Below are 24,286 nucleotides of genomic sequence, written 5' to 3' on the forward strand. Positions count from 1 at the left end.
GAAATCAGTCCTAGGATTACTTTCAGTCCTTCTCAAACTCGCTTCTTGGTCATTGTGACAAAAGAGTCACATTGCTTCTGAAGAGCCTTGGAATGAGTGGTGGAAGAAGAGTTCGTTGTCTTCCAAAGGACTGTTATTCCCACTTCTTAGAACCAATCTGTGACTGTGAATTGTGATTCCTCTTCATTAAAAAAGAGATTTCCAGTAGTGGACTCCAGGCATTTTTAGTAACAAGTAAGCAGTAAAAGTCTGAAGTGGTGCATTCATATTTTCATTTCTATTTCAGGTGCGCATAGCAGCAAAATTCATCATTCATGCCCCTCCTGGAGAATTTAATGAGGTGTTTAATGGTGAGTTTGGTCATTTTATTCATGTGGTTTTCTAATTCCCTAAGATTTTATAATGCTCACAGTAGTAAAAACTAACTAAGCTGTCAGTGTACTTCATAAACCCAAAGGAAAGTACAAGTACTGCTTAGACTATAGTAGCAGTATTAAGGGGAGAGCTTCCAGGGAGTGTAAGAGCAAACTGGTTTTCTGTTAATGATTTTGAGAGTACTTGTGTTAAGATTTGGATTTTTAATATTTTGACTAATTTACTGAGCTGTTCTTTCTCCAAGAGAAAGTCCTGCCCTTTGACTAATGATCTCAAGTCTAAGGTCTTTCCTTTCATGGCTCTGCAGAGTGAACGATTAAGTAATCCTGACTTCGAATTTTCAAAATACACTCCATTTGAGGGCTCCAGACTTCATCTCAGAAAGGATGAATTAAGTGGTCAGTCTTGAAAATTGACCTTGCCTCGCACACTTTTGCATTATTTACATTTTGAAAGAAGCGTCTGGAACCTGAGATGTTGATTTGCAACTTCTGAAGTGTTGAGAATAGTTCCAGAAATCAATTTTTTTCAGACTCCAGGAATTTTTGTACATGCTGGGTCCTGGATCCAGTGGGCTTATATACTCCTGAAGAAAGCCCAAGAAAGAAACGTATGGGGAAATTTCTGTCTAGATATTGTGGGAAATATTCCAGCAGTTAGGCTTGTTTGCTTACCATGAATTGGGGCTAAACAGAATTTGATGGTTCATTTCAACAGGGAATTTGAGAATCCCCACAGGATTATTCATAGGAAAAGGGAAGAACCTGTTCATTCCATGTCTCAGAATGTCTGGGTCCTTCATGTTTTCCAGGAGAAAAAAAATAAAAAATAAAAAAAATAAAGTAAACAAGCCTGCCATTCCGAAGTACATTTGAAGCCTTGAATATTTTGAAGGCAAGTTAAGAAAAGCCACTTTTTTAAAAAGATGGGTGTTATGAGGCTTTCTTAACTTTGATTAGTGGTTAGTGTAACTCTAGAAGCTTTTATTTCACTGTGTCACTTTGTCCTTTACTACCACTTTTCCCTCAGTAGCCTGTATTCCTGCAGCGCAAAAACACTAACGGGTGTTCTCTGATGAACTCTCAGTGCCCTGCTAGGAGGAAAACAAAATAATCTGCAATAAATTTGATTATGAAATACAACCTCAATCCTTTTAATGATTGCTGACCAGACTGTGAGCCCACTGTGTATATGTTGCCAACTTGTACTTCCCAAGCGCTTAGTACAGTGCTCTGCACACAGTAAGCGCTCAATAAATACGATTGATTGATTGTTAAGCTATAGAAACTGGACAGTTGTTAGAAGCTGTAGAATGCACTAGAAAGCATCATGGTGCAATGTATATGTTCCAGTGCTTTCTGCAATGGTGGCAAACCAGAAATCATTATGTCGTCTGCTCCCAAACTCCTTCATAACTTAAGTAATTGCTCTGCTAGAGGATTCGGGAAGCCAGGAGGTTCTGTCTTCTGTCCTCCCTCCTACTCCCCCAGCCCCGCTTCCCCACCAGTCTCAGCAGGAGAGGGTGGCTTTCCTTTCCAGTTTCCTTTTCATGAGCCTAGCTTAGAGCCCTTTGGGTGGATCTCACAAAGAGCTTCAGATCTGGGGGCATTGTTAAGGCTCACTCTCCTCCTCCTTCCCCCACAGCCTGCCAGAGACAACCAAATAAGGAAGCACTGGCAGTGAAAAACGTCTACTGGAATGCTGCTGAAATCTTATCCCTGGACCAGAAGGCAGCTCTATATGCCCTGGGGTGGGGGGGAATAGGAAGGGAAGAAACAGCTCTAGATGACTCCTCTCTCTTCCTTTGCCTTCCTCTCTTCCACCCTCTCCCTTTGTCCACTCCCTGCCTTCCATACAGTAGCAGACCAGCTTTTTAAAATAAGTGCAGATCAATTCTCTGGAATTGTAACATTCCAGAGTATCAAAAAGATGGAAAACAGTTATCAGTTGCTTAGGACTCAGCTATTCTGTAGAGGATGAACCATTGCTTCTTTTCACTTATGGAAGCAACAGTGCCTTCTGGGGCCCAGCCAGCAGCCACTGAGCCATTTGGCTCCTGCCGTCAGCGCTCCGGGCCAGAGATTTCATGCCATGAACAAAGACCAAAAGTGGCCAGTCACCACTCCACCATGGATCTGATTTCCAAATGATTCAACTCAGTGGTTTCGAGCCATCCCAGACTTTGACTTACCTATAAAATGCAGTATCGAAGTATATAACAGGCACCAAGGAAAAATTACTTCATCTTCCTTTGGGCCAGATCTTGGGAATCTTTCCAAAAACCGTGACAGATTTCAAGGAGGCTTACTGTTTCCCGAGTGGGTCGGAAATTCAACAAGCACTACGACTAGCGCAGTCGATATTTGCCATCACATCTGACTGAGACATAGAAGTGGAAAATCTTTTTGGTGGTAAGAATATTGGGTGATGGCCCCAGTTAAATCCTAGCCAGTGAAAATCAAGAAAACAAAGTATAAGGAGCCCTTTTGGGTATGCATTGCCTCTGGGCAACAGAAGCACTGGAAAAAAGACTCTAGCATAGTTCCAATTTAGCTTTTGGCAATAGTAAATCAGTGACAATTTGAACAAGTGAAGAGAGGATGAGTAGAGCCCCAAATCCCAAAAGAATGTTTAGCACTTGTAGTATTCCACTCAGAGACCTGCTAGTGAGGTGGAAGAGGTGGTGGTGGAGGTTAGAAGTAATTCTTGGTCTCTGAACCATTCAAAAAACCCAAATCCTCAATCTTTTTTCTGTAAATGACATTTTTTATGTGCTTACTGTATGCCAGGCACTGTACTAAGTGCTGGAGCAGATACAAGCTAATCAGTTTTGGACACAGTCCATGTCCCAAATGGGGCTCACAGTCTTTATCCCCATTTTACAGATGAGGTAACTGAGGCAAAGGGATGTGAAGTGACCTGCTCTAGGCCACACAGCGGACTAGTGGCCAAGCCGAGATTATTCTCTCCCAGATTCCCATCTAGGCCTCCTCTGTATATTGGCCTTAAACCTAACCCAAAGGCTTCCTAGGAAGCCCAAACTGGGCTAGTCAAATGTGTGCCTGATTGCCTCCTGACAGCAAAATGGGGAAAAGTGTTTTACTTGGGATTGTTCCTGATCGTCAAAAAAAAAAAAAAAAATCAGAAGGCCACAGGCACATCCTTAAGAAAGCTTAACCTTTATATTTCAAAAGGAAAGTTCAAAATGGTGTCCTAAGAAAGACCTTTCCCTTTATTCAAACGGAGACCAGGTACATGCCTTGGACTTCGCCAGTGTACTTCCCAGCTCCATTCACCTTGACCCCCACAAATTCCTTTGATTCTAAGTAAGGAGGTTCCATTCCAGTCCTTTCCCTCTGCATTAATCTCAGCTTTCATGTCTGTGTGAAATGACTGGCATCTCCAGTGGTGTGGCCGGGACATGATGGTCTTCACGTTTTTCCTTTGCACATGGTAAGCACTTAATAAATGCCATTATTATTATTATTATCAAAAGCTGCAACCTGTAGTTCTTGAGCTCATCAAAGGCCTTTACAGGCAGATGAGTTTCATTTTAAGCCAATAAAAACTCCATTTAGTACCCATTACCTTGAAATGGAAGAGTGGGCTTCTTAGTGACCAGGTTAGGCAATGAATAATGAAATTCTTTCTCTCCAGTGCCTTTTTCTCTAATCACTATCCCCCTCTTCACAGCAAGTAGCCACAGTCAATCTTAGTAATCATGTGACACAAGGGCTTTTTTTTTTTTTTTAACCCACCTCTGGTGGTTAAAAAAACCCCACTGACTGTGGTTCTCCAAAAGTGGGAGATTTTTGCTCGGGGTCCAACCTTCCATCCACCCTCTTTCACTAAAGCCAGTTGTAATCCCCTAATGCACTGGTATCATTTAGAGGATGCCTCCTGTCAAGGGCCTCAAACTTGCAGTGTGAGATGCATGCTCTCACCTAGGCAGGAGTGCTCAATATCCTGTCATAGGACAACCCTTCAAGCCCTCTAGCCCAGAGTTCTTTGGACACCTAATGATTATTTGGAGTACATGTATGCATGTACACACTTCAAATCTTTGTGAATTATTGTCGTAACTCCAGTTTTCTAGAATTCATTGTCAGGAGGCTAATTTGAATGAGAGGTCGCCATTGTCTTTAATTTGATTACTTTGGATATCAAAGTAGTGTGGCTCAAAATTAATGACATAGATCATGTGTAAGTCCACAAATTCATGTTAGCAGTAATTTTGATTTAAACTGAAAATGTGCCCCGCGCTGATGCTGTGTCATTGATTATGTAGTTGCTCGGGCACTACAATCGTTGCATAGGTTGGGGCAATTTGAACACATTCCAAATCTATTTGCTAGGTTGAAAAAGTGTCTTAAAGCAAAGTAATTACCCATCCCTGTTAATATGGAAATTGGCCAGCTAAGTGAGGGCAGGGAAACAGGACCAAAAAAAAAAAAGTAAAGGAATGCAGTGTGTTTGCTGCCGTGACCATGAGCTTTCTCAGAGAGAACAGAATGCTTAAGTCATTTACCTCTGAGCCGAAATATGGGGTCTACTGGCAAAATGTTTCTTATTTGATGCTAGAACTGTTGATTGAAGTGGCACATTGCACTGTGTTTGCTGAGCAGCTGGTCAGGCAGTCTCTGTGGTAGAGTTTGTCTCTACTTGTCCAGGTGATTTGGATGCCAATGCATCACTCATTGCATTCACTTGCAGAACAATTTAGGGTATGAATATATATGATTCCATTTCCTCTGAGGTATGTTTACCCGTTTTAGCAAAAAGGTAAGTCTCTCGATCATGATTGAGGGGAGTCTTTCTGGGATTGAGCAAGGCTTTAATAAGGAACATGATTTCAAACATGTAAAAGTATTACACTGCTTAAACTTTTTGAACATTGTTTCCGCAGATGTCCGATTACTGCTTAATAATGATAATCTTCTCAGGGAAGGAGCAGCCCAGTAAGTACTGCGTATCGTATCAGCAAATCTAACTCAGTTTGGAATGGAAATGATTTAAGGGCAACCTTTTCCCCCAGCAAACACTAAATTGGGGAGTTGAATTGATTTGTAGTTAAGGGATTTGTGAGTGTGGTATCTTCAGGCCTCAATGTCCAAGCAAATCTGAGGTCTCAGCAGGTATCTAGTCACACCTGTCACAGTGATTGTGGTTATATAAGATGCTCGAAATACTTCTGTTTAATATTTTCATGCTATTAGTGGCTCCAAACCAAGCCATTTGAGCGTGCACTCTTGATTTCTAAGTTGAGAGATATTTGTTAGATCAGACTTCACTTTTACTCTCAGTAAAAGCTGTGTTATCAGATACTTTACCAATCTGTAAGGGGTCTTCAGATAACCCCCATAAAAGAACAATCTTGGCTGGAAAATATTTCTTGAATGCCTACTGAGTGTTAGGCACTGGATTAAGCACTTGAGAGAGTACAAACAGTAGCAAGACATACATTCTCTATCCTCAAGGGTCTTACAGTTTAATGGCGAGGCAAATAAAATGGTTTTCAAATAGTGAGAGAAGCAGAAGGATAGAGCAGGAAGTAGTACAAACGCACAAGGACACAATTGCTGAACAAATAACTGAATGTATGGATAAATATAGAAATGAAAGTGTTCAAGTGGCACCAGTGCTGATGATACACAAATATTTAGGGTGGGTGTTGGGTTAATGTGACATAGGTATGAATTAGTTGGGAAGGTGGGATTTTTGGAGGGCTTTGAAGATGGAGACAGAAAGATGTAGTCTGGTAGAGTTTGGAAGGGAAGCAGAGACTTCTAGATCAGAGGAACAGCATGAGAAAGGGGTTGGCAGGGGGAGAGTTGAGAGAAAGGTATTTTTAGAAGGTGAGTGTGGGAAGAGCAGGTGAAGAGCCAGTAGTTAGGATGGAGAAAGCTAGTGGAGAACATTAAAGGCAATGGTAAAGAGTTTCTGCTTATCGCAGAGGGATATACGTAGCTATTGGAAATATTTGAGGAGTGGTGGGAGGTGTGCTGAAAGATCATTGGACTATGGATGGAAGACGGGGAAGGGACTTACAGCAAGAAGTCTGATGAGAAGGCTCATAGAGTAGCCTAAAAAGTAGCCTAACCATGATGTGATATGGGCTGGTTGCTAGATGTTGGAGGGGAATCAATCAATCAATCGTATGTATTGAGTGCTTACTTTGTGCAGAGCACTGTACTAAGCCCTTGGGAAGTACAAGTTGGCAACATATAGAGACAGTCCCTACCCAACAGTGGGCTCACAGTCTAGAAGGGGGAGACAGAGAACAAAACCAAACATATTAATAAAATAAAATAAATAGAATAGATATGTACAAGTAAAATAAATAGAGTAATAAATATGTACAAACATATATACATATATACAGGTGCTGTGGGGAAGGGAAGGAGGTAAGACGGGGGAATGGAGAGGGGGACGAGGGGGAGAGGAAGGAGGGGGCTCAGTCTGGGAAGGCCTCCTGGAGGAGGTGAGCTCTCAGTAGGGCCTTGAGGGGAACGGGTGGGTCTTTGAAAGGTTATGGAAGCAAAATCAGCAGGATTTAATAGGTGATTTAATCTGAGGTTTGTAAGATTGGAGTCAAGGATGGTATCCAGCTTGCGAACTTCTGGGACCAGGGGGTTGATGGAGATGTTGTTGACAGGAAAGTTTGGAGGAGGAAGACTGGTTTTATAAGAGAAGTTGAGAAGTTTAGTTTTGGGCATGTTGGGTTTTAGACATCCACTGGACATCCATGTGGGTGTGTTCTGGCAGCAGGAGGAGAGAGGGAATTGTGAGATTAGATGAGCTGTCAGGGCTAAGAGAAGTAGATTTGGGAGTCAGCCATGCAGCGGTGGCAGTTAAAGTCACATTAGTGGCTTAAGTCCCCAAGAGCGAGTATGTTGTGAGACAAAGCACACCTTATGTGGCACTTGCCATTAGGGGACAAGGGGAGCAAAGAAACAAGACTGCAAAGAAGCTTTCACTGAGGAGAAACGGGTAGGACCTCATTGGTTCACTTTCAAAGTCTGAAAGTGTTTCAAGAAGGAAGACACTTAAAGCCAATGGATTTGGCCACGAGTAGGTCATTGGTGACCTAGAAGAGTGCTGTCTCAGCGATGTAAAAAGATCAAAAACCTAAGCGCAGTGGTGGAGTTGAAGAGGAAATGAAGGCAGTAATTCAGGGAGTTGGAAAAGGATAAGGGGTAGGGAGATGGGGAAACAACTGGAGGAAATTGTGGTTCAGAGGAGTCTTTTTTAGTGAAGAGAACACTTAAGCTTGTTTGAAGGCAAAGTGGAAGATCAAATTGAGGTGTAAAGTTGAATATAGACATAAGGGAGGGGAAAATCAAAGGAGCAAATGTTAGGGTGATGAGAGGGGATGGAGTCAGAGACACATAGGTTAGATTTAGAAAGCAGACAAGAAACTTGAGAGACAGATGGAAAGGAGGACAGAGGAGGGAGTGAGAGTGGAGAGGAGGTAATAGGCTTTGAGAACATTATGCCTGGTGGGATCTATTTTACCAACAGATGGTGAGGTCATCAGGGGATAGGGAGAGGCAGAGGCACAGGAAGCTTCCTGGGATAATGAGAACTTGGAAAATTTGGTAGAGGCTGCAGGTGTGGAATGTCGATGAGGGAGGAATAAAAGTATTGGCGATCAGAAGAGAGCTGAATGAGAGCTGAGGTTCTAGCTCCCCTGCCTGTGACCAATCTCCTTAAAACAGTGTTAGTGTTTCTGCTTGACTTGATTTTTCATTTGAATCATATGGTGTAGGCTCTAGGGGAATTTTTGGAAACCAAATTGTGGGCCTCTATTCATGTTGAGTGTGTACCTCCCCCAACATTTAACACAGTACTTAGCCCGTGGTAAGCATTTAATAAATACCAGAACTAACTGTATATTGTAGGCACAATGATTCTTGAAACTTTTTTCTGAAAGATGTAAGTCCTAATCTTTTTGTGTTCACGCTATCTTTGGTCTTTGACGTTCTTTTAATAAAACTTCAGATAAAAATGATTATCCTCTGGAAAGCAAACATCATTTGGGTAATGAGATTTTGTTATGCAAGATATAAATGGAGCATATAGTCATATAATGAGATTTTGAAGTGCTAAAGTAAGATGAACCGAATGTTTCTACATGAAACTTAATGTAGCACAATAGTCAAGCAATCACAGATGGGTGGATTTTTTTCTTTCTCCCATCATCTACACTTTTAAAATATGTTCTTCATCATTGCGACTGATGTCTGTTGACTTTCTGCTACCAGTGGTGTTTTGACTAAATTGGCCTTCAGTTTCCTGAACTTCCTTTGAAAACTCCCCTCAGTAACATGGCTTGCACTCTCTGCACACATTGTGTGTTCAGAGATGGAGCCTCCTGTCATAAATGATGGGAGCCTTGGTCTCATCAACAAGACTTCTGAACCGAGGACCTTCAGAAAGGAATTGATTTAAGTGCTAGCGTTTCACTAGTCCTGTTCTCCCCGACGCAAGGTTTGCAGCTCATTGAGAAGAGCTCACAGTAACTGTATGGACAAAATCCATTTGTGGACAACACCAGAGTGTCAGTGCTATGCCATAATGCCATAAACCATCAGACAGTTGCAGTCTTTGCTGCCCAAGCCAGCCTGATATCATCAGAAATTCTTGCTGAGCCTGACTTCCAAAGAAGATGCAGTTCCTATTGCTTTGCAGAGCCCCAGCAGGCATTCCTCAAATCTAGTGGTTTCACCCACCCCAACTATGGCGGGCCGTGAGTTGATCTTGGCAGGATAAGGGGAGAAATTTCCAAAAAAAACCCATCATTTTTGCCCTTTTATTTTTTAACTTCCCTAGGTGGCTGATTAAATACTGACTGAGATTTGGATTAATAGTGAAGCCACATCACATAAATTAAAGCCCCGGAACTAAGTGATCCAAAGTTATCCCTGCTATTGATTTGGACTTTTTAAATATTTTGTCATTTCCAACCTGTTTAGCCTAGGGAAGTTTTCCAAATCAGACTGCTAACAGGACGCACAACATTTTACAGATTTATTCATGTTAGATCCTTTATAATAAACCATGATGAGATGCAACTTTGTGGTAGATTAAATATTGCATAATGTTCATACAAGTGCATATCACTCTTAATATTTTTACTAAAACTCTACTTCACTGTTGAATAAAGTGACACTACTGATACCTAGCCTTTTTCTCATGAAGGGTTAAGGCAAAGCCTTTGCCTTGTTTGAAGGCAAAGTGGCAGATCAAATTGAGAGTGTAAAGTTGAATAAGGGAGGGGAAAATCAAAGGAGCAAATGTTAAGGTAAAAAATGTTCTAATTCATTTTTTATTTTCATAATTTAAAAAAAGATCATCACAGCTTTGCAGGTATAAAATATGCTCAAAACTAGTAATGGTTCATAGTGGGGCAACAGTATTACTGTTTTATTCTTTTTAGGTTACAGGGGCTTAGACTGTAAGCTCCTTATGGACAGGGAGCATGTTTGCTAATTCTGTTGTATTTGTACTTCCCCCAATGCTTAGTACAGTGCTCTGCACATCAATAAATACCATTGAGTGATTTATTTTAGCAAGAATATAGCTGGTAAAATAAGTATTTTGGGTGCTACAAGGGCCTACTGGGTTGAATCTTCTAAACAATATGTCTCGTTCTTATTTTAGTGCCTTTGCACAGTATAACCTGGACCAGTTTACACCAGTAAGAGTTGAAGGCTATGATGAACAGGTATGATTAATGGGGTCACGTATGTATAAATGTGAACATTCTTTGTTTCATTTTCCAATGTTGATTATGCCCGTAATATCTAAGTTAAAATACTGGTTTTAAAAGAAAATCACGAATGCCCTTATGAAAATTTAGTTCCTCATTTTTTCTGGAAGCCCAAAATTTTATTAGCAGAAAGTGTCTCTTGGGAAGTATTCTGCTATCATTTGCTGAGGACTTAAGGAATTTAGTGAAAAAATGAAAAGAACTCTATTCCAACTGCACCTCATTCTCAACTCTCCCCTTTCTTCCCTCTGCTCATGCAGCTGCCCCAGCCTGGAGCTCCCTCTCTCCTCCCCAGTTCGCCAGCCCTGAGCCCTCCCCGCTTTTAGACCTCCTAAAAAATCTCCCCTTCCCTGATTAATTCCCATCACCCTAAGTCCTATAGATCCATCAAACATCAGTCAGCCGCAGCACTTTATAGGTTCAGTTGTACATTGAATAATTTATTTTGACTACTCTGTTGTAAATACCTTCATGCCTGTGTCCCCTCGGCAGTCCTTGATTTAAGATGTTTCAACAAGGCTTGGAACATTTGTAAATCTACCCCTCATTTCAGCTTTACAGCACCTTGGGTAGGGCTTTACAACTGTAGTCTCCCTTATAGTTCGAGCCCTGGTGATGCAGGTGGTAGGGAGGAGGTGTGGTTGAACTGCTCTGGAGCTGTGGGAAAAGAGAGAAATGTTATGAAAGCCACACTGTGGGCAGGGAAGGAGGGAGAGAAAGTGTAAAGTTGGCTCGGGGAATGGAGCCAGAGAGGCTGGAGGTAAAGAGGTGAAGTGTAAACTTGTCCTCTAAACCTGTAAGCCCATATGGGCAGGGAACGTGTCTGCTAATTCTGTTGTACTGTACTCTCCCAAGTACTTAGTACAGTGCTCTGCACAGAGTAAGCACTCAATAAATGTGATTGATCAAGGGGTGGGGTTACCTGGTCCCCAGATGTAATTAACAGGAAGGGTGGACATGTCCCTGTTTTATTTTATTTCCATCTGACTTAGTATAACACAAGAATGTAGCTTTAAATGGATCGAACACTCAATTCTGGGTAATTCTGGTAAAAATCGGGGCTCCCACATTAGTTCAGAAACCTCATTTATATTGTTCTTATGAGAGAATCAATTCCAACTTTTCTCCTTAGGATTTCAGGAAACATTTGTGCCCTAAGTCCAAGGATTGCCTGTATAATCATAATTACAAGTATCTTTCATGCACTGTACTCTTTTCTTTTTGAAAAAATATTGGAAAAAACAGTACCCTTTTTTTTAAGCCAAACTTGTTTGTGTCAACACAGTTGTGTAGATGATGGAGCACCAGTCAACTTAATAAAGAAATGCTTTCCACAACATTTCTCATTCCCTGTCCCTGCCAAGATGTAATTGTAATTTGATGAAGACATATTTAGCTTGATTGCTTATGCCAGCAGGTTACGTTGCTTAAGTGTTATAAAATTCCTCCCCTCTTTCATGTGAGCTGATTTTTCTGTAGCATCTTGTACACTCAGCTTCTCCTATAGTGTGCGGAATGTGTTCTTGCAAAACCTTGAGTTAAAAAGAAAGCTTGCGCTGTAATATTCACCAAACCCAATACCTCACTCATGGGCACACACATACAGTCCTGCCTTAAGATGCTACATCGTGCTGCATACGAAAAGGCTGGTGTTCCCTTGGGCCATAGTAGCATTCTAGCCAAAATACATAGTGGAAATATTTTTTGGCAGAACTGGGTGAAAATAATGTGGCTTCACTTTATTAATTCTGCTTTAAATTAAGCAGTTTTCAGCTATTTTTGGCTGACTCTGTAAGACAAATCTGATGTAATAAAGAAAATATGCAATTTTCAAGTAACCCCAATGATAAAATGACTGCTTTCCTGGAAATTTTTCAAATTCTGTTTGTGTAAGACATGAGCGCCGGTTCCCTGAGGGTGAAAAGACACCAGGTCGGGAGCAGCGTTCCCAGCAGGTAGTATGCCCTGCCTGTGGGTAAACTCCTTATGGGCAAGGGATATAGCACTTCTTTTATTTTTCTTCTTTTTTTTTTCAAGCGTTTAGTACAGTGCTCAATAAATACTTGAGCAATCAGTCAGTCCTTCCCGAGTGCCTGCTTGGTGCTGAATACAGTACTGAGTGCTTTGGAGAATCCAGTAGAGATGAAAGAGACAATTCCTACACTCAAGGAGTCTCCAACTAGCTGGGGAGACATCCCCAGTAAATTGTAGATAGGATGGGGGAAGAGACTGGAAAGATGACTAGAGTTTGCAAATCAAATTATACAGAAGTGCAGTGGTTGACTATCAGTGCATAAGTGAAGAAGTAGCTCATGGTAGGTTTTTTGTGGTGGGGGGGGCGTGTTTAATGGTACTCAGGTGCTTACTATGTGCCAAGCGCTGTACTTAGCAGTGGAAAAGATACAAGCTAATCAGATTGTAATCAGGGAAGCAGCATGGGTTAGTGGTTAGAGTATAGTTAGAGAGCGTGGCCCTGAGAGTTAGAGAGACCTGGGTTCTAATCCCTTTGTTCTAATCCTGGCTCTGCCACAAGTCTGCTGTGTGACCTTGGGAAAGGCCCTTAACTTCTCTGGGCCTCAGTTACCTCTGCTGTAAAATGGGATTAAGGGTGTGAGCCGAGCCCCATGTGGGACAGGGACTGTGTCCTACCTCATTTACTTGTATGTACCTCAGCATATTGAGCAGTGCTTGGCACATAGTAAGTGCTTAACAAGTACCATTATTATTATTGTTATCATTATTTGGTTGAACTCAGTCCCTGACCCACATGCAACTCCATCCTAATCCCCCATTTTACAGATGAGGTTGCTGAGGCCCAGACAAGTTAAGTGACTTGCCCAAGATCACACAGCAGAGAAGTGGCAGAGCTAGGATTAGAACCCAGGTCTTTCGGACTCCCAGGCGTGTGTTACATGTACTAGACCACACTGCTTTTCTAGTTGGGAGGGTATGACCTGCAGATCAGAAAAATTAATCCGGGAAAGCTTCCTGAGGAGGTTGGATTTCCAAAGTGCTTAGAAGATGGGGAGGGTTGTGGCCTAGTAGATCTGAATCAGTCAGTTATATTTATTGAGTGCTTACCGGGTGCACTGGTCTAAGCGCTTGGGAGGGTACAGTATAACAGAGTTGTACAGTATAACAGAGTTGTTAGACAGGTTCCTTGCCCACAGTGAGCTTAGTCTAGAGGGGACGCCAGACATTAACATAAATTATGAGTCAGTGCTGGGGAGCTGAGGGAGGGGTGAATGAAGGGTGCATATCAAAGTGCAAAGGTGATGGAGAAGGGAGTGGGAGAGGAGGAAGTGAGGGCTTAGGAAAGGCCTCATGCAGTAGATGTGCCTTCAGGAAGGCTTTGAAGTGAAGAGGATGATGTGTCAGATCTGAGGAGGAAGGGTGTTCCAGGCCACAGGCAGGACGTAGGCGAGAGGTCGGCGACAAGTTAGATGAGATCGAGGTAGAGTGAGAAGCTTGGCATTAGAGGAGTGAAGTGTGTGGGCTGGGTTGCAGTGGTGAGGTAGGAGGAGGCAAAGTGATAGTGTTTTAATGCCGACCGTGAGGGGACCGTTTGATGCGGAGGTGGGTGGGCAATCACTGGAGGTCCTTGAGGAGTGGGGAAACATGGACTGAACATTTTTGTAGAGAAATAATCCGGGCAGCTGAGTGAAGTATGGAATGGGGAGTGACAGGAAGCAAGGGGGTCAGCAAGGCAGCTGATACAGTAGTCAAGCCCGGCTAGGGTAAGTGCTTGGATTAACACGGCAGCAGTTTGAGGGAGAGGGATTTCCAAACGGGGAAGGGTGTGAGCAGCGGGTCAGAGGCAAGAGAGAAGAGAACAAGGTATGCTGAGAAATTGATGGTACTATTAGAGAAAAGCCTAATTTTTGAAGTTCTTCCCAGCACCTTTTAAAAGCCATTGCAGTCGCTCCAGAGTCCCTGAATTGAGAGAAGGAATGGTAATGTAAGGACTCTTATTCCTCTTCATCAGTGTACGTTAAAATATTGCAATTTGTTTTTGTCATTGAAGGTATTAATAACCGAGCACGGTGACTTGGGAAATGGAAAATTTTGGGATCCCAGAAACCGGGTCTCTTTCAAATTCGATCACCTAAGAAAGGACGCCACGGATCCGAGACCCCAGGAACCAGAAAATGCAGTAGAATCGTGGAGACACTCAGTTGAAACTGCGATGCGAGCTTACGTGAAAGAGCATTATCCCAATGGCGTCTGCACTGTAAGTCTAAAATTGGCAGTTACCCTTTTAAATTTATTTTTAATTTCATTTGAATACAGTTTAAGCTTTCTCTGCATAAGGCTCGTCCTAAAATTGCTTAGGTTTTTAGAACTGTTCCTATTTCAACATGAGATCTTGAATTGCGTGACTTGGCAAAAGTTGCTGTTGAGCGATTTTTAAAAATGCAGTTTCTCTTGTCACCAGTCCATTATTTTCAGGAGCACAGTCCAAATAATTTGTCCTCCTTTGAAGCTGAAACTGGAAGTACTGGATTACTCAAGCTATTTGACTAGCCTGTATTTGACGCTGCCTAGTTGATTCTATCAGTTGAGCAGTTTTCTCTTCATATTTACAACTGAGGTTGTCAGCCTCAGATCACAAGAATTTTTGCAAAACTTTCAAAAGAAATTCATTTATAAGTAGTTTCATACTCACCCATGTTACTACATAGCCAAATTTCTGATACTTTCTCTTTATATGATTCCTATTTCACAGGCTCATTTGCTTTCCATATTCTCTTCAGAATTAAATGCATCAATATGTAATTAAAACCTCAATGTCTCCATAGTGTGTGTTTAGTCTAGCCATATAAGACTGGTTCTTTTCCACTTTATTCACAGTGGATTCAGTTGCTGAAAGTGTGGCATATGGTGACTGATGTACTTGTATTATCATCCAAGTAACAAAATAACCAAAGACCACTAAGCAAGTGTTTATTATATACTATAGCAACAAAATCTAAAATTACCTCCGGAGTCCTTGGGAAAAGAGTCTTTCTTGTAACCTTTTATTGTAGAAAAAACGTATATGAGTGGAAATGGTCATCTCAGATCTTGTATTCAACTTCTGTTGTTTACAAATTAAACCATGTAATGAAATATTATTCTTTGGAAGGAGACACAAGCATAATTCAGGAAGATTAGCATTTTATTTGTGTGAAGGTTTTAAGCCAAACCTAGTGTAGTGTGGAAATTTGATTTAGCCTAATCCATTTCACTTACTTTGTCACTCAATTCAAATATTTGTTTGTGTAATGCCAGCCAGGCCAATTTTATTTTGATGTATTCTTACAAGATCTCCAAATTTTGGTGAAGTGTAGTCTCTGTACTAGTCTGGTGGTAGAATGAAAAATCTTTATGAAAAATTTCAATTAGGATAAAATAATATACTTTAAAATCAAAATGTAAGGAATAAACTAAATAATTTCCTTTGTTTTAAGGAACTGTATTCCGTAATCCAAAACTCGGACATTCATATGACTTCCTTTTTTTCCCCTTCCAAGGTGTACGGTAAAACGATTGACGGACAGCAAACCATCATTGCCTGCATAGAGAGCCATCAGTTCCAAGCAAAAAACTTTTGGTAAGCTGATGTAGTGTTTTAGGAAATTGATGAACTGTTTGAACATCCTCTGAAACTCCTTCCAGAATACTTGGAACTATGCCTTTTTTGGTAGCAGTAACTGAAAGCAATCCAAGCATGAAACAAATATCTGTCATGTATCTGAGCTTATGTTCCTGGGTAGTCAGCAGTGGTATTTAACACTAGCCAAAGTCTCCTGGTATTTTGGGATTCAGCAAAGGGAAAAGAGGATTTGCAAGATACAAATCCAGTAGGCCTAAACAGTGTGTGGAATGATCTGGTTGAGCGGGTGGGGGTGTCCCAGGGTAGAAAGCCGAGATGAGGAAAGCAGCAGAAGGGGAAAGACTGCTCTGTCCGTCAGTCAACCGTATTTATTTTACTGTGTGCGGAGCACAGTGTTAAGTGCTTGGGAGAATATAGTACAACAATAACAAACAGATATATTGCCTGCCCAAACCAAGTTTACAGTTGAGGGACAGGGTTGTTACCTGGGGGATGAGCCTATTTAGGTACGTTCATAGGTATCGTCGGGGCGAATGGTCGAGGACACAGAGTATGTCCCTGGTGTCAGTTTGGTGGGAGCAGGAAAGGAAGATGACCCCTGGGGAGTGAAGACGAATGACTGACCTGTCCCAGCAAGGGGGACTTGGTGTCACACAGTCTGGTTGTTGATCCTCTCATTTGTCTTTCCTGGGATTTCAGGATTGGCCCCTAGCCTGGCAAGTTTCGTAGTCCTTATCCTCCAACCTTTATCCCAGTGATAGCAGTCGCTCCTGAGGGCCTTTGACTTTAGGCCACTGAAAATATTGCGTTACCATGTGCCAGAGAAAATCTGGATGATGTCTCCTTTTGGAATAACCAGTTTATTTGCAATTCCTCTCAACTCTGAAGTAGAGGTTTTTTCCCCTCTGAACATAATCAATTCTTAGAGATGTGTAACCGTGTTCACATGTGCAATTTCTATAAGGCATTCCCAACTTGTGTGGAGTCATCATAGGATCAATTTATTGATCCTATTGATTGAGTACCCTCTGTGTGCAGGACACCGTACTAAGCGTACATAGTCCCTTCCCTGAAGAAGCTTACAGTCTAGCAGAGGAGAGAAGCAAAATAGTTTACAAAAAGGAGGGAAGGGAAAAATGGCTCTGTAGGTGAGTAAGTAGTTAAATAGTAGGATATAGAAGTTGTTATTTACAGAAATGCAGTGAGTTCATAAGTGTGTAATTGGTGGAGTACTCACGTGGTAGAAGGATGATATGACCTGGGCAGAAGAAACATTCATCAGGGAAGTCCTTCAGAAGAGGATTGAAGATGGGGAGAGCTCTGTTTGGCGGATTTGAAAGGCAGAGGAAGTTGTGGGGTAACGGTTTTCAGCAAGGAGTTGTCGACGGGAGAGGCGAGAACGAGACAGGGTGAATAAGTGAGAGGAATGAAAAGTGTGAGCTGGGGTGTAGTGGGAGAAGAGGGGCCTGGCTGATGGATCTTCTTGAAGCCGATAGTCAGGAGTTTCTACTTGATGTAGAGAGGAATAGGTAACAACTGAAGGTTTCTGAGGCTTTTGGAGGCATTAACCAAATAGCCTAATGAATAAAGCATGGGGCTGGAAGTCAGAAGGACCTAGGTTCTAGTCCCAGCTCTGCCACTTGTCTGTTGTGTGACCCAGGGCAAGTCACTTATATTCTCTGTGCCTCCGTTGCCTCATCTGTAAAATGGGGATTAAGACTGTGAGCCCCATATGGGACAGGGACTGTGTCAAATCTGATTAACTTGTGTCTATCTCAATGCTTAGAACAGTGCTTTGCACATAGTAAGTGCTTAACAAGTACTATTACTATTATCATTATCATCATTATTATTCATACAGTGACCCAGACAATGTAGTGAAGTATGGACTGGAGAAGGGAAAGGCTGGCAGACCAATGAGGAGGGTGACTCAGGCAGTCAGCCTCTGAAAAGATCTTGAACCAGTATGGAGGCTGTTTGGATGGAAAGGAAACCAATCCAGGAAATGTGGAGAAATCGTCGACGGGATTTAGGATCAGACTAAACATGGAGTTGAAGCAGATGGAGGAGTCAAGGGTACTTCGGCAGTTGCAGGTTTTGAAAACAAGGAGGATGTTCTTGTCTACTGTGATGGGGAAATGAGGTGGAGAAGAGGCTTTGGGAGGAAAGATGAGGAGTTCGGTTTTAAACCAATCTGGAGTGATGTCCTAAAAGTAAGAGGAAATGTGGGATTGCAGGAGAGGTGAGAGGTCACGGCTAGAGGTAGATTTGTGAGTCGTCTGCATGGAGGTGGAGCAGATGAGCCCTCCAAGGTAATGAGGGTAAAGTGAGAAAAGAGGGGCACACAGAACAGACGATAACCGCAGTTAGGGGCCTAAAGCTGGAGGAAGGGGTCGGGAATGTCTCAGAAGGAACAGCCAGAAAGAGGTAGGAGAACCAAGAGAGATTTGTTTTAGTAAAAGCAAGGTTAAATAAATATATTTATATTCAACTTGTACTTCCCAAGCACTTAGTACAGTGCTCTGCACACAGTACAGTGCTCTGCACACAGTAAGCGCTTAATAAATACGATTGATTGATTGATATATCCTGAAGGGATTCGAACTTGTGGCATCCATATCTTCACCTGACATTACTTGATCAGATCAGAATGAGTTTTGTCTGAATTATTTCTTGTTGCTCTGAGTGTCCCCTCTCCACTTAGTCCGTAAGCTCCTTGTGGGCCAGGTTGTGTCTTTCATTGAGGGTAAATCGTTCCATCGAGAAGTATAGAATTATGTACATGCTGTGTGTACGGAAAGGTAATTTCATAGGTCAACATTCCCCTAGTCATTCATTCATTCAGTCATATTTATTGAGCGCTTACTGTGTGCAGAGCACTGTACTAAGCGCTTAGTCCTCAGTTCCTGCAAAGCAGAAGTGCACTTCATAATATGAAAAGTTTCAAAGTGGGTTTAAATTCATTCAGTTGTATTTACTGAGCGCTTACAGGGTGCAAAATACTGTACTAAGTGCTTGGGAGAGTATAATGCAACAAGAAAATAGACACAGTCCCTGCCTGTAGAAAACAGGCATAAAGGTGTGACCGTTTTCACAACTAAAATTTGACCATTTTAGGAGTACAGCATCAGTCTTAAACAGTAGTCACACCCCTCCACAAGTATATAGGGAGGAATGTTAAACAAAAGCAGAATATAATAAAAATGAAAAGTGCCTGAAGATATTTTTTCTTTATAAGTAGGTAGAGGGACTGTAATTTCAAGCCAGGACACCAGGGGTAGCATTTGCTATTCTTTTTGACCAGAGGAACTTTAAATAATTCACTTTACTCTCCTGAGGCCCTGGCCTTTAGACTGTGAGCCCACTGTTGGGTAGGGACTGTCTCTATATGTTGCCAATTTGTACTTCCCAAGCGCTTAGTACAGTGCTCTGCACACAGTAAGCGCTCAATAAATACGATTATTGATGATGATGATGATGATGATGATGATAGCCAGTGTATGTAGCTCGACCTGGATGATTAAAATACCCAGGGATGTTTCTGGTACATTTTCTTCTGCTTAAATAACAACAGGAGTCAAGTGGTGTGGTTTTCAGAAGCCTAGACCTCTGGAGAACTGGGTTCTGTTTTCAGTTGTACTGGTTACTAATAACCTTGAGCCTTAATTTTCCTCTGCAGCAAATGGAAAGTAATAACACCTCTCCCCCAAACTACTACCCCGAGTCTTTGAGAATTATTATAATTATATGAAGACAAACTCTAGGGTTTGTGGAGATAGGTGCTGCACAGCTATAATTAGTGGTTTGTACATGCCTGGTGTTGCTTCTTCCTGCATAACAACATAATCCCCATTCAGTCTGAAACATCTCAAGTGTTGCTTCGATAAGATTTGGATCGTCGTTAAATTTATTTTTCCTTGATTTTGAATTTTTTTAATAAATACTTCTAGAAATCGGCGCGTACATTTACTTCCAAACTTTTCATGCCAAGATTCCCTTAACGCTGCCTCAATTTTTAGTTATATATTCAGATCTCAATTTTTACTTGTATATTCAGGTTTATAGGTAACTTCTAACTGAACTAAGTACCTCTTGAGGAAACGGGTGAAATTTTAGGGAGGCAGAATAATTTAATCATGTTGGAATTCTGTGAAAACATCTTTTATTAAATGGGCCAGAGATCTGCCGAATGTGTTAATGAAGAGGGTTTGCAAGCACAGTCACTCATTGAGTGGTATTTATTAAGCACTTACTGTGTGCAGAGCACTATGCTAAGCTCTGAGGATAATATGGTGCAGCAAAAGTTGATAGGCACCAGGAGTTTACAATCCAGAGAAGGAGATAAATATTAAAATAAATTATGGTTAGAGGAAGACAGATAGTAAAATCAGTTTTGGATTTGTACTTAAGTCCTGCAGGGATGAGTGTGGGATGAATAGCAAGTGCTTAAAGGTACAAATCCATGTGCCAGGGTGACCCAGAAGGTGTAGAAGAAATGAGGACTTCGTCGGGGAAGACCTCCTAGGGGAGCGATGAGTTCATTAAGGCCTTGGAGGCCGGGAGGATGGTGGTCTGTTATATATGAAGAGGGAAGGAAAGAGCCGGAGGGAGCATGTGGGCAAGAGGTCATCAGTGAGATAGAAGAGATTCAGGTACGGTGTAGAGATTGACAGAGGAGTGAAATGTGCAGACTGTTTTGTAGGAAATCAGCAAGGTGAGATGGGGGTGAGTTGATTGAGTGCTTTACAGCCAATGATAAGGAGTTTTGGTGCGGTATGTCTGGCACATAGTAAGCGCTTAACAAATACCATTTAAAAAACAATGTGGAAGTGGATGGGCAATGATAGGTGGATCTTGAGGAGTGGGGAGATGTGATCTAAACTTTTTTTTTTTTTTTTTTTTGAAAAGTGATCCGGGCAGCAGAGTGAAGGACTGAAATGGGGTGAGACAGGAAGCAGGGTCGTCAGGGAGGAACTGATGCGGTAGTCAAAGAGGTGTATGATAAGTGCTTGGATCAGTGTAGTAGCAGTTTGAATGAAGAGTAAAGGGTGGATTTTAGCTCTGTTGTGAAGGTAGAACCCAACAAGATTTGGTGACACTGAATATGTGGATTGAATGAGAGAAATGAGTCAAGGATGATGCCAGGGTTATGGCCTTGTGTTACAGGAAGGATAAAAGTGTGGTTTATAGTGATTGGAAAGGCAGGGGGAGGACAACATTTGTTTGGGAAGATGAGTTCTGTTTTGGACACAATACAGAGCTTCCAAGTGCTCTGTGGAAACTACCATAAAACTCAAAGCATGAACTGCTTTGGCTCTTTATTAGTTGACTCTGTATTGACCTAAGCTCTCCTGCTAGATTGTCAGCTCCAAGAAGGCTGGGATCATGCCTACCAATTGTATTTCATTCTGCCAAGTTCTCAGTACACTGTTCTGTACTCAAAAGATGTCATTGGTGGATTGGAGTGTTGTGCGTGTGTTCTATAAAGAGTAAAAATGCTAGTTGGCAGGAGGGGAATATTAATGAAGGTGACAATAAAGTGCCATTTTTATGGAATGATTTCAGGCCCATTACAGATCTCAGATTTTCATCTCCTAGTGTCCATCTAAAGGCAAATGTAAAGCTTTCTTTTTTCTAAATTATCTTCTCACTTCCCCAAGGGATGTCTGTAGAGTGGAAATTGAGAAGTACTCAAAAATCTTAATATAGCCTCACCAAATGTAAAGTGATCTGTTAACCTTGTAACCAGTTTAGAAATGCCTTACTTGCAAGAAAACTAACAGCTGGGGAATTTGCAACAACAGAATTTACTGTGGCGGATGAAGAGTGTCACCATCAATGTCTTTTAATTCCCCTTAAATTTGTTGCTCATATCTTCCCAAGTGTCAAGAGTTTTCTACCGGGGCTACATTACTCCTGCTAATTGAAATAAGAGGTGTGCTATTCTGGGAAGAACACAGGCCTCATTACATTATTTTTAGTGTCTGTGCCTTTAGTCAGTTATGGTAGTAATGACTGTAATTTAGGAGTTACTGGACTACGCTAACTGGAATAAAATATTTCAGTGTTGAAATCAATTTTCAAGCAGACATTTCTGTACCCCAGAGCATACAGGCTGAATTCCCCTTGCTGAGTTGTTTTCTAATAGATGAAAGGTAGAATGGTTGAGAGGAATATCTCAATGTTTAGGGTTCCTCCGCTGTTCTAGGCATCCAAAGCTAGAGACTGTTACTTTAGAATTTCAAAAATGTATCCTTCCATGGATTCTCTCTTGTTTAAAAAATGCCATAGTTGTCTCTATTCACCTTTTAACCTGACATTCAAAGTCCTTTCCATGCAGTTCCAGCCCTTTGCAGCAAGATGTTAATATCCAAATGGGACCTTATCAGCCTATTTTCTCTGCTGCATTTACAGCCTCTTGTTTTCCTTTTTTTAGGAATGGCCGTTGGCGGTCAGAATGGAAGTTTACAATCACTCCTTCAACCACTCAGGTGGTGGGAATCTTGAAAATACAGGTAAGTCTAGCCATAATGAGAATAAAATATGATTCTTAATTTGCCCTTTTTGGGGTTAAACTGAAGAATTTTATTACTGTACATGTCTATCTTCTTTTGAGAAGAATAGCAGAGTATACATTTGAGTCAGGTAGTTTCTTTTTTACACTTGGTATTTTCCTAACCAGGTTTCCCCAAATGAATTTGACAAATTTACAGCCTTTTTATAGGCCAAGAGGTTCCTCTAAGATGGGAATACAATACTAGGCAGGGGTGGCTCCAACTGGTGATCTTTTCAGGGCCAGATAGGTGTTTAGCTCCCAAGTGGTTGACTTTGACCTTCAGATCTGCCCATTCGACTGGCCCAGCATTTGAATCATGAGCCAGTAGTGATGGCAGCTGCGTCTGGGTAGCTATTCAGATTCCGTGAAGGTTGCTAAAACACCAAAGTTGTCCAGACCACTCATTAACAGTCTCGTTTGGAAAAATTGTGATTTTTTTAAATTTTCGGTATGAGCAACAGTGATATATTTTCTCAACTCTTCCCTTCCTAGATGATTCTAAAACATTGATGTTTTATTTTGTAATAGGTTCACTATTATGAAGATGGTAATGTTCAGCTAGTGAGCCATAAAGATATCCAGGATTCTCTAACTGTGTCTGTAAGTAGTTTTAAAAGTTACATGATGAAATTAAATCTTAAACATGAAAATCTTAAACATCTTACCTCCTTCCCTTCCCCACAGCACCTGTATATATGTATATATGTTTGTACATATTTATTACTCTACTTATTTATTTTACTTGTACATATCTATTCTATTTATTTTATTTTGTTAGTATGTTTGGTTTTGTTCTCTGTCTCCCCCTTTTAGACTGTAAGCCCACTGTTGGGTAGGGACTGTCTCTATATGTTGCCAACTTGTACTTCCCAAGCGCTCAGTACAGTGCTCTGCACACAGTAAGCGCTCAATAAATGATTGATTGATTGATTGAAAAGGAACTCAGTGTTCAACAGAGAAGTCGTGCATCGGGTTGACTTTTAGACAGCATTTCTTACATGTATAATACAGGCAGATTTATTTTTGCATTTAGACATCGTCCCTTTCTCCCCTTGCCCCTGCCCATAGGGAAGATTTCTGGCTGCCTTGAAGAACTTTCTCGGTAACGCATCCTAAGGCCTTCTTCCCCTAGCCCTGGAGTCTTTCCCACTCCCTTCCGAGGGTAGATCCACATCTCTGTGGGGTTGTCTGATCCCTATGGAAGCTTTTGTCACCTTTCCCATGAGAAAGCCTTCTCTGTGGGTTGTTTCCTGCCACTGCCTGTGTCCCTCTGGATGGACCTCAGGGATCGATGCTAACATGGTGGGAGGTTTTCCCCTGCCTGCCAATGCCCCCCAAGGGCCATCCTGTCTCAGCCGGCTCCCATCCCTCTTCTGGCTCCTGGACTTCCCAAGGCCAAGAGTTGCCTGTCCCTGATTCTGAGGATCTGAGTTGGCTCCCAGGGGCAACCAGCCCCCCAACAGACTCAGGGAGTACCCCAGGAGCCGAGTGTTTGAGAGGCCAACAGAGCCCTGAACGGGCCCGGATCCTGGCCCAAGCTGGAAACGAATGGACTGAACTTGGACCCAGATAGGGCCTGTCTGCACCCCTCTTCCCTCCCTCCCTCCTCCATTAAAGGTTTCTTCAGGCTAGAGGCCAGAGTATGAAAGCAACTGTAGATCCCGTTTCTGTCTGAAGTCACCCCTGCCTGCGGGAACAGGAATTAACCCTCCACAAGCTCTTCAAGCTCAAACCAAAATGGGTAAGCTGCAGAGCGCACAAGCAGCAACCTCAGCACAAAAACCACACAGGGAGTCACTGATGGTCCCAGCAGCTTCACTGTTGAACTGAAAGGGCCTAGGAGGGAAGAGCAGGGGAATGCCTTCATGAACCATTCCTGAAGGTGGACACTGGAATTAGAACTGGTGGTTGGGGTGGTTTTTAAGAGGACATTTCAATGGTAGTGCTGTGTTTCGTAAGTCACGTGTAAAAAGGAGCTCCTTTTATT

At 41.9% G+C, this 24,286-nt stretch overlaps 1 protein-coding gene across 1 annotated transcript in view; it reads left to right on the forward strand.

Moving 5' to 3' along the window:
- The window catches only part of CAPZA2 (capping actin protein of muscle Z-line subunit alpha 2), a 52,337-nt gene that overhangs the window by 21,702 nt on the left and 6,349 nt on the right, over window positions 1-24,286 (forward strand). The window contains exons 2-8 of the mRNA XM_038753031.1: window positions 287-350; window positions 5,282-5,333; window positions 10,039-10,102; window positions 14,172-14,378; window positions 15,661-15,740; window positions 22,180-22,258; window positions 22,828-22,899. Coding sequence (XP_038608959.1) covers window positions 287-350; window positions 5,282-5,333; window positions 10,039-10,102; window positions 14,172-14,378; window positions 15,661-15,740; window positions 22,180-22,258; window positions 22,828-22,899 — 618 coding nt within the window. The remainder of the gene's footprint in view (window positions 1-286; window positions 351-5,281; window positions 5,334-10,038; window positions 10,103-14,171; window positions 14,379-15,660; window positions 15,741-22,179; window positions 22,259-22,827; window positions 22,900-24,286) is intronic.

Source organism: Tachyglossus aculeatus, chromosome 10 (genome assembly GCF_015852505.1).
Source record: "Tachyglossus aculeatus isolate mTacAcu1 chromosome 10, mTacAcu1.pri, whole genome shotgun sequence".
Lineage (NCBI taxonomy): Eukaryota > Metazoa > Chordata > Mammalia > Monotremata > Tachyglossidae > Tachyglossus > Tachyglossus aculeatus.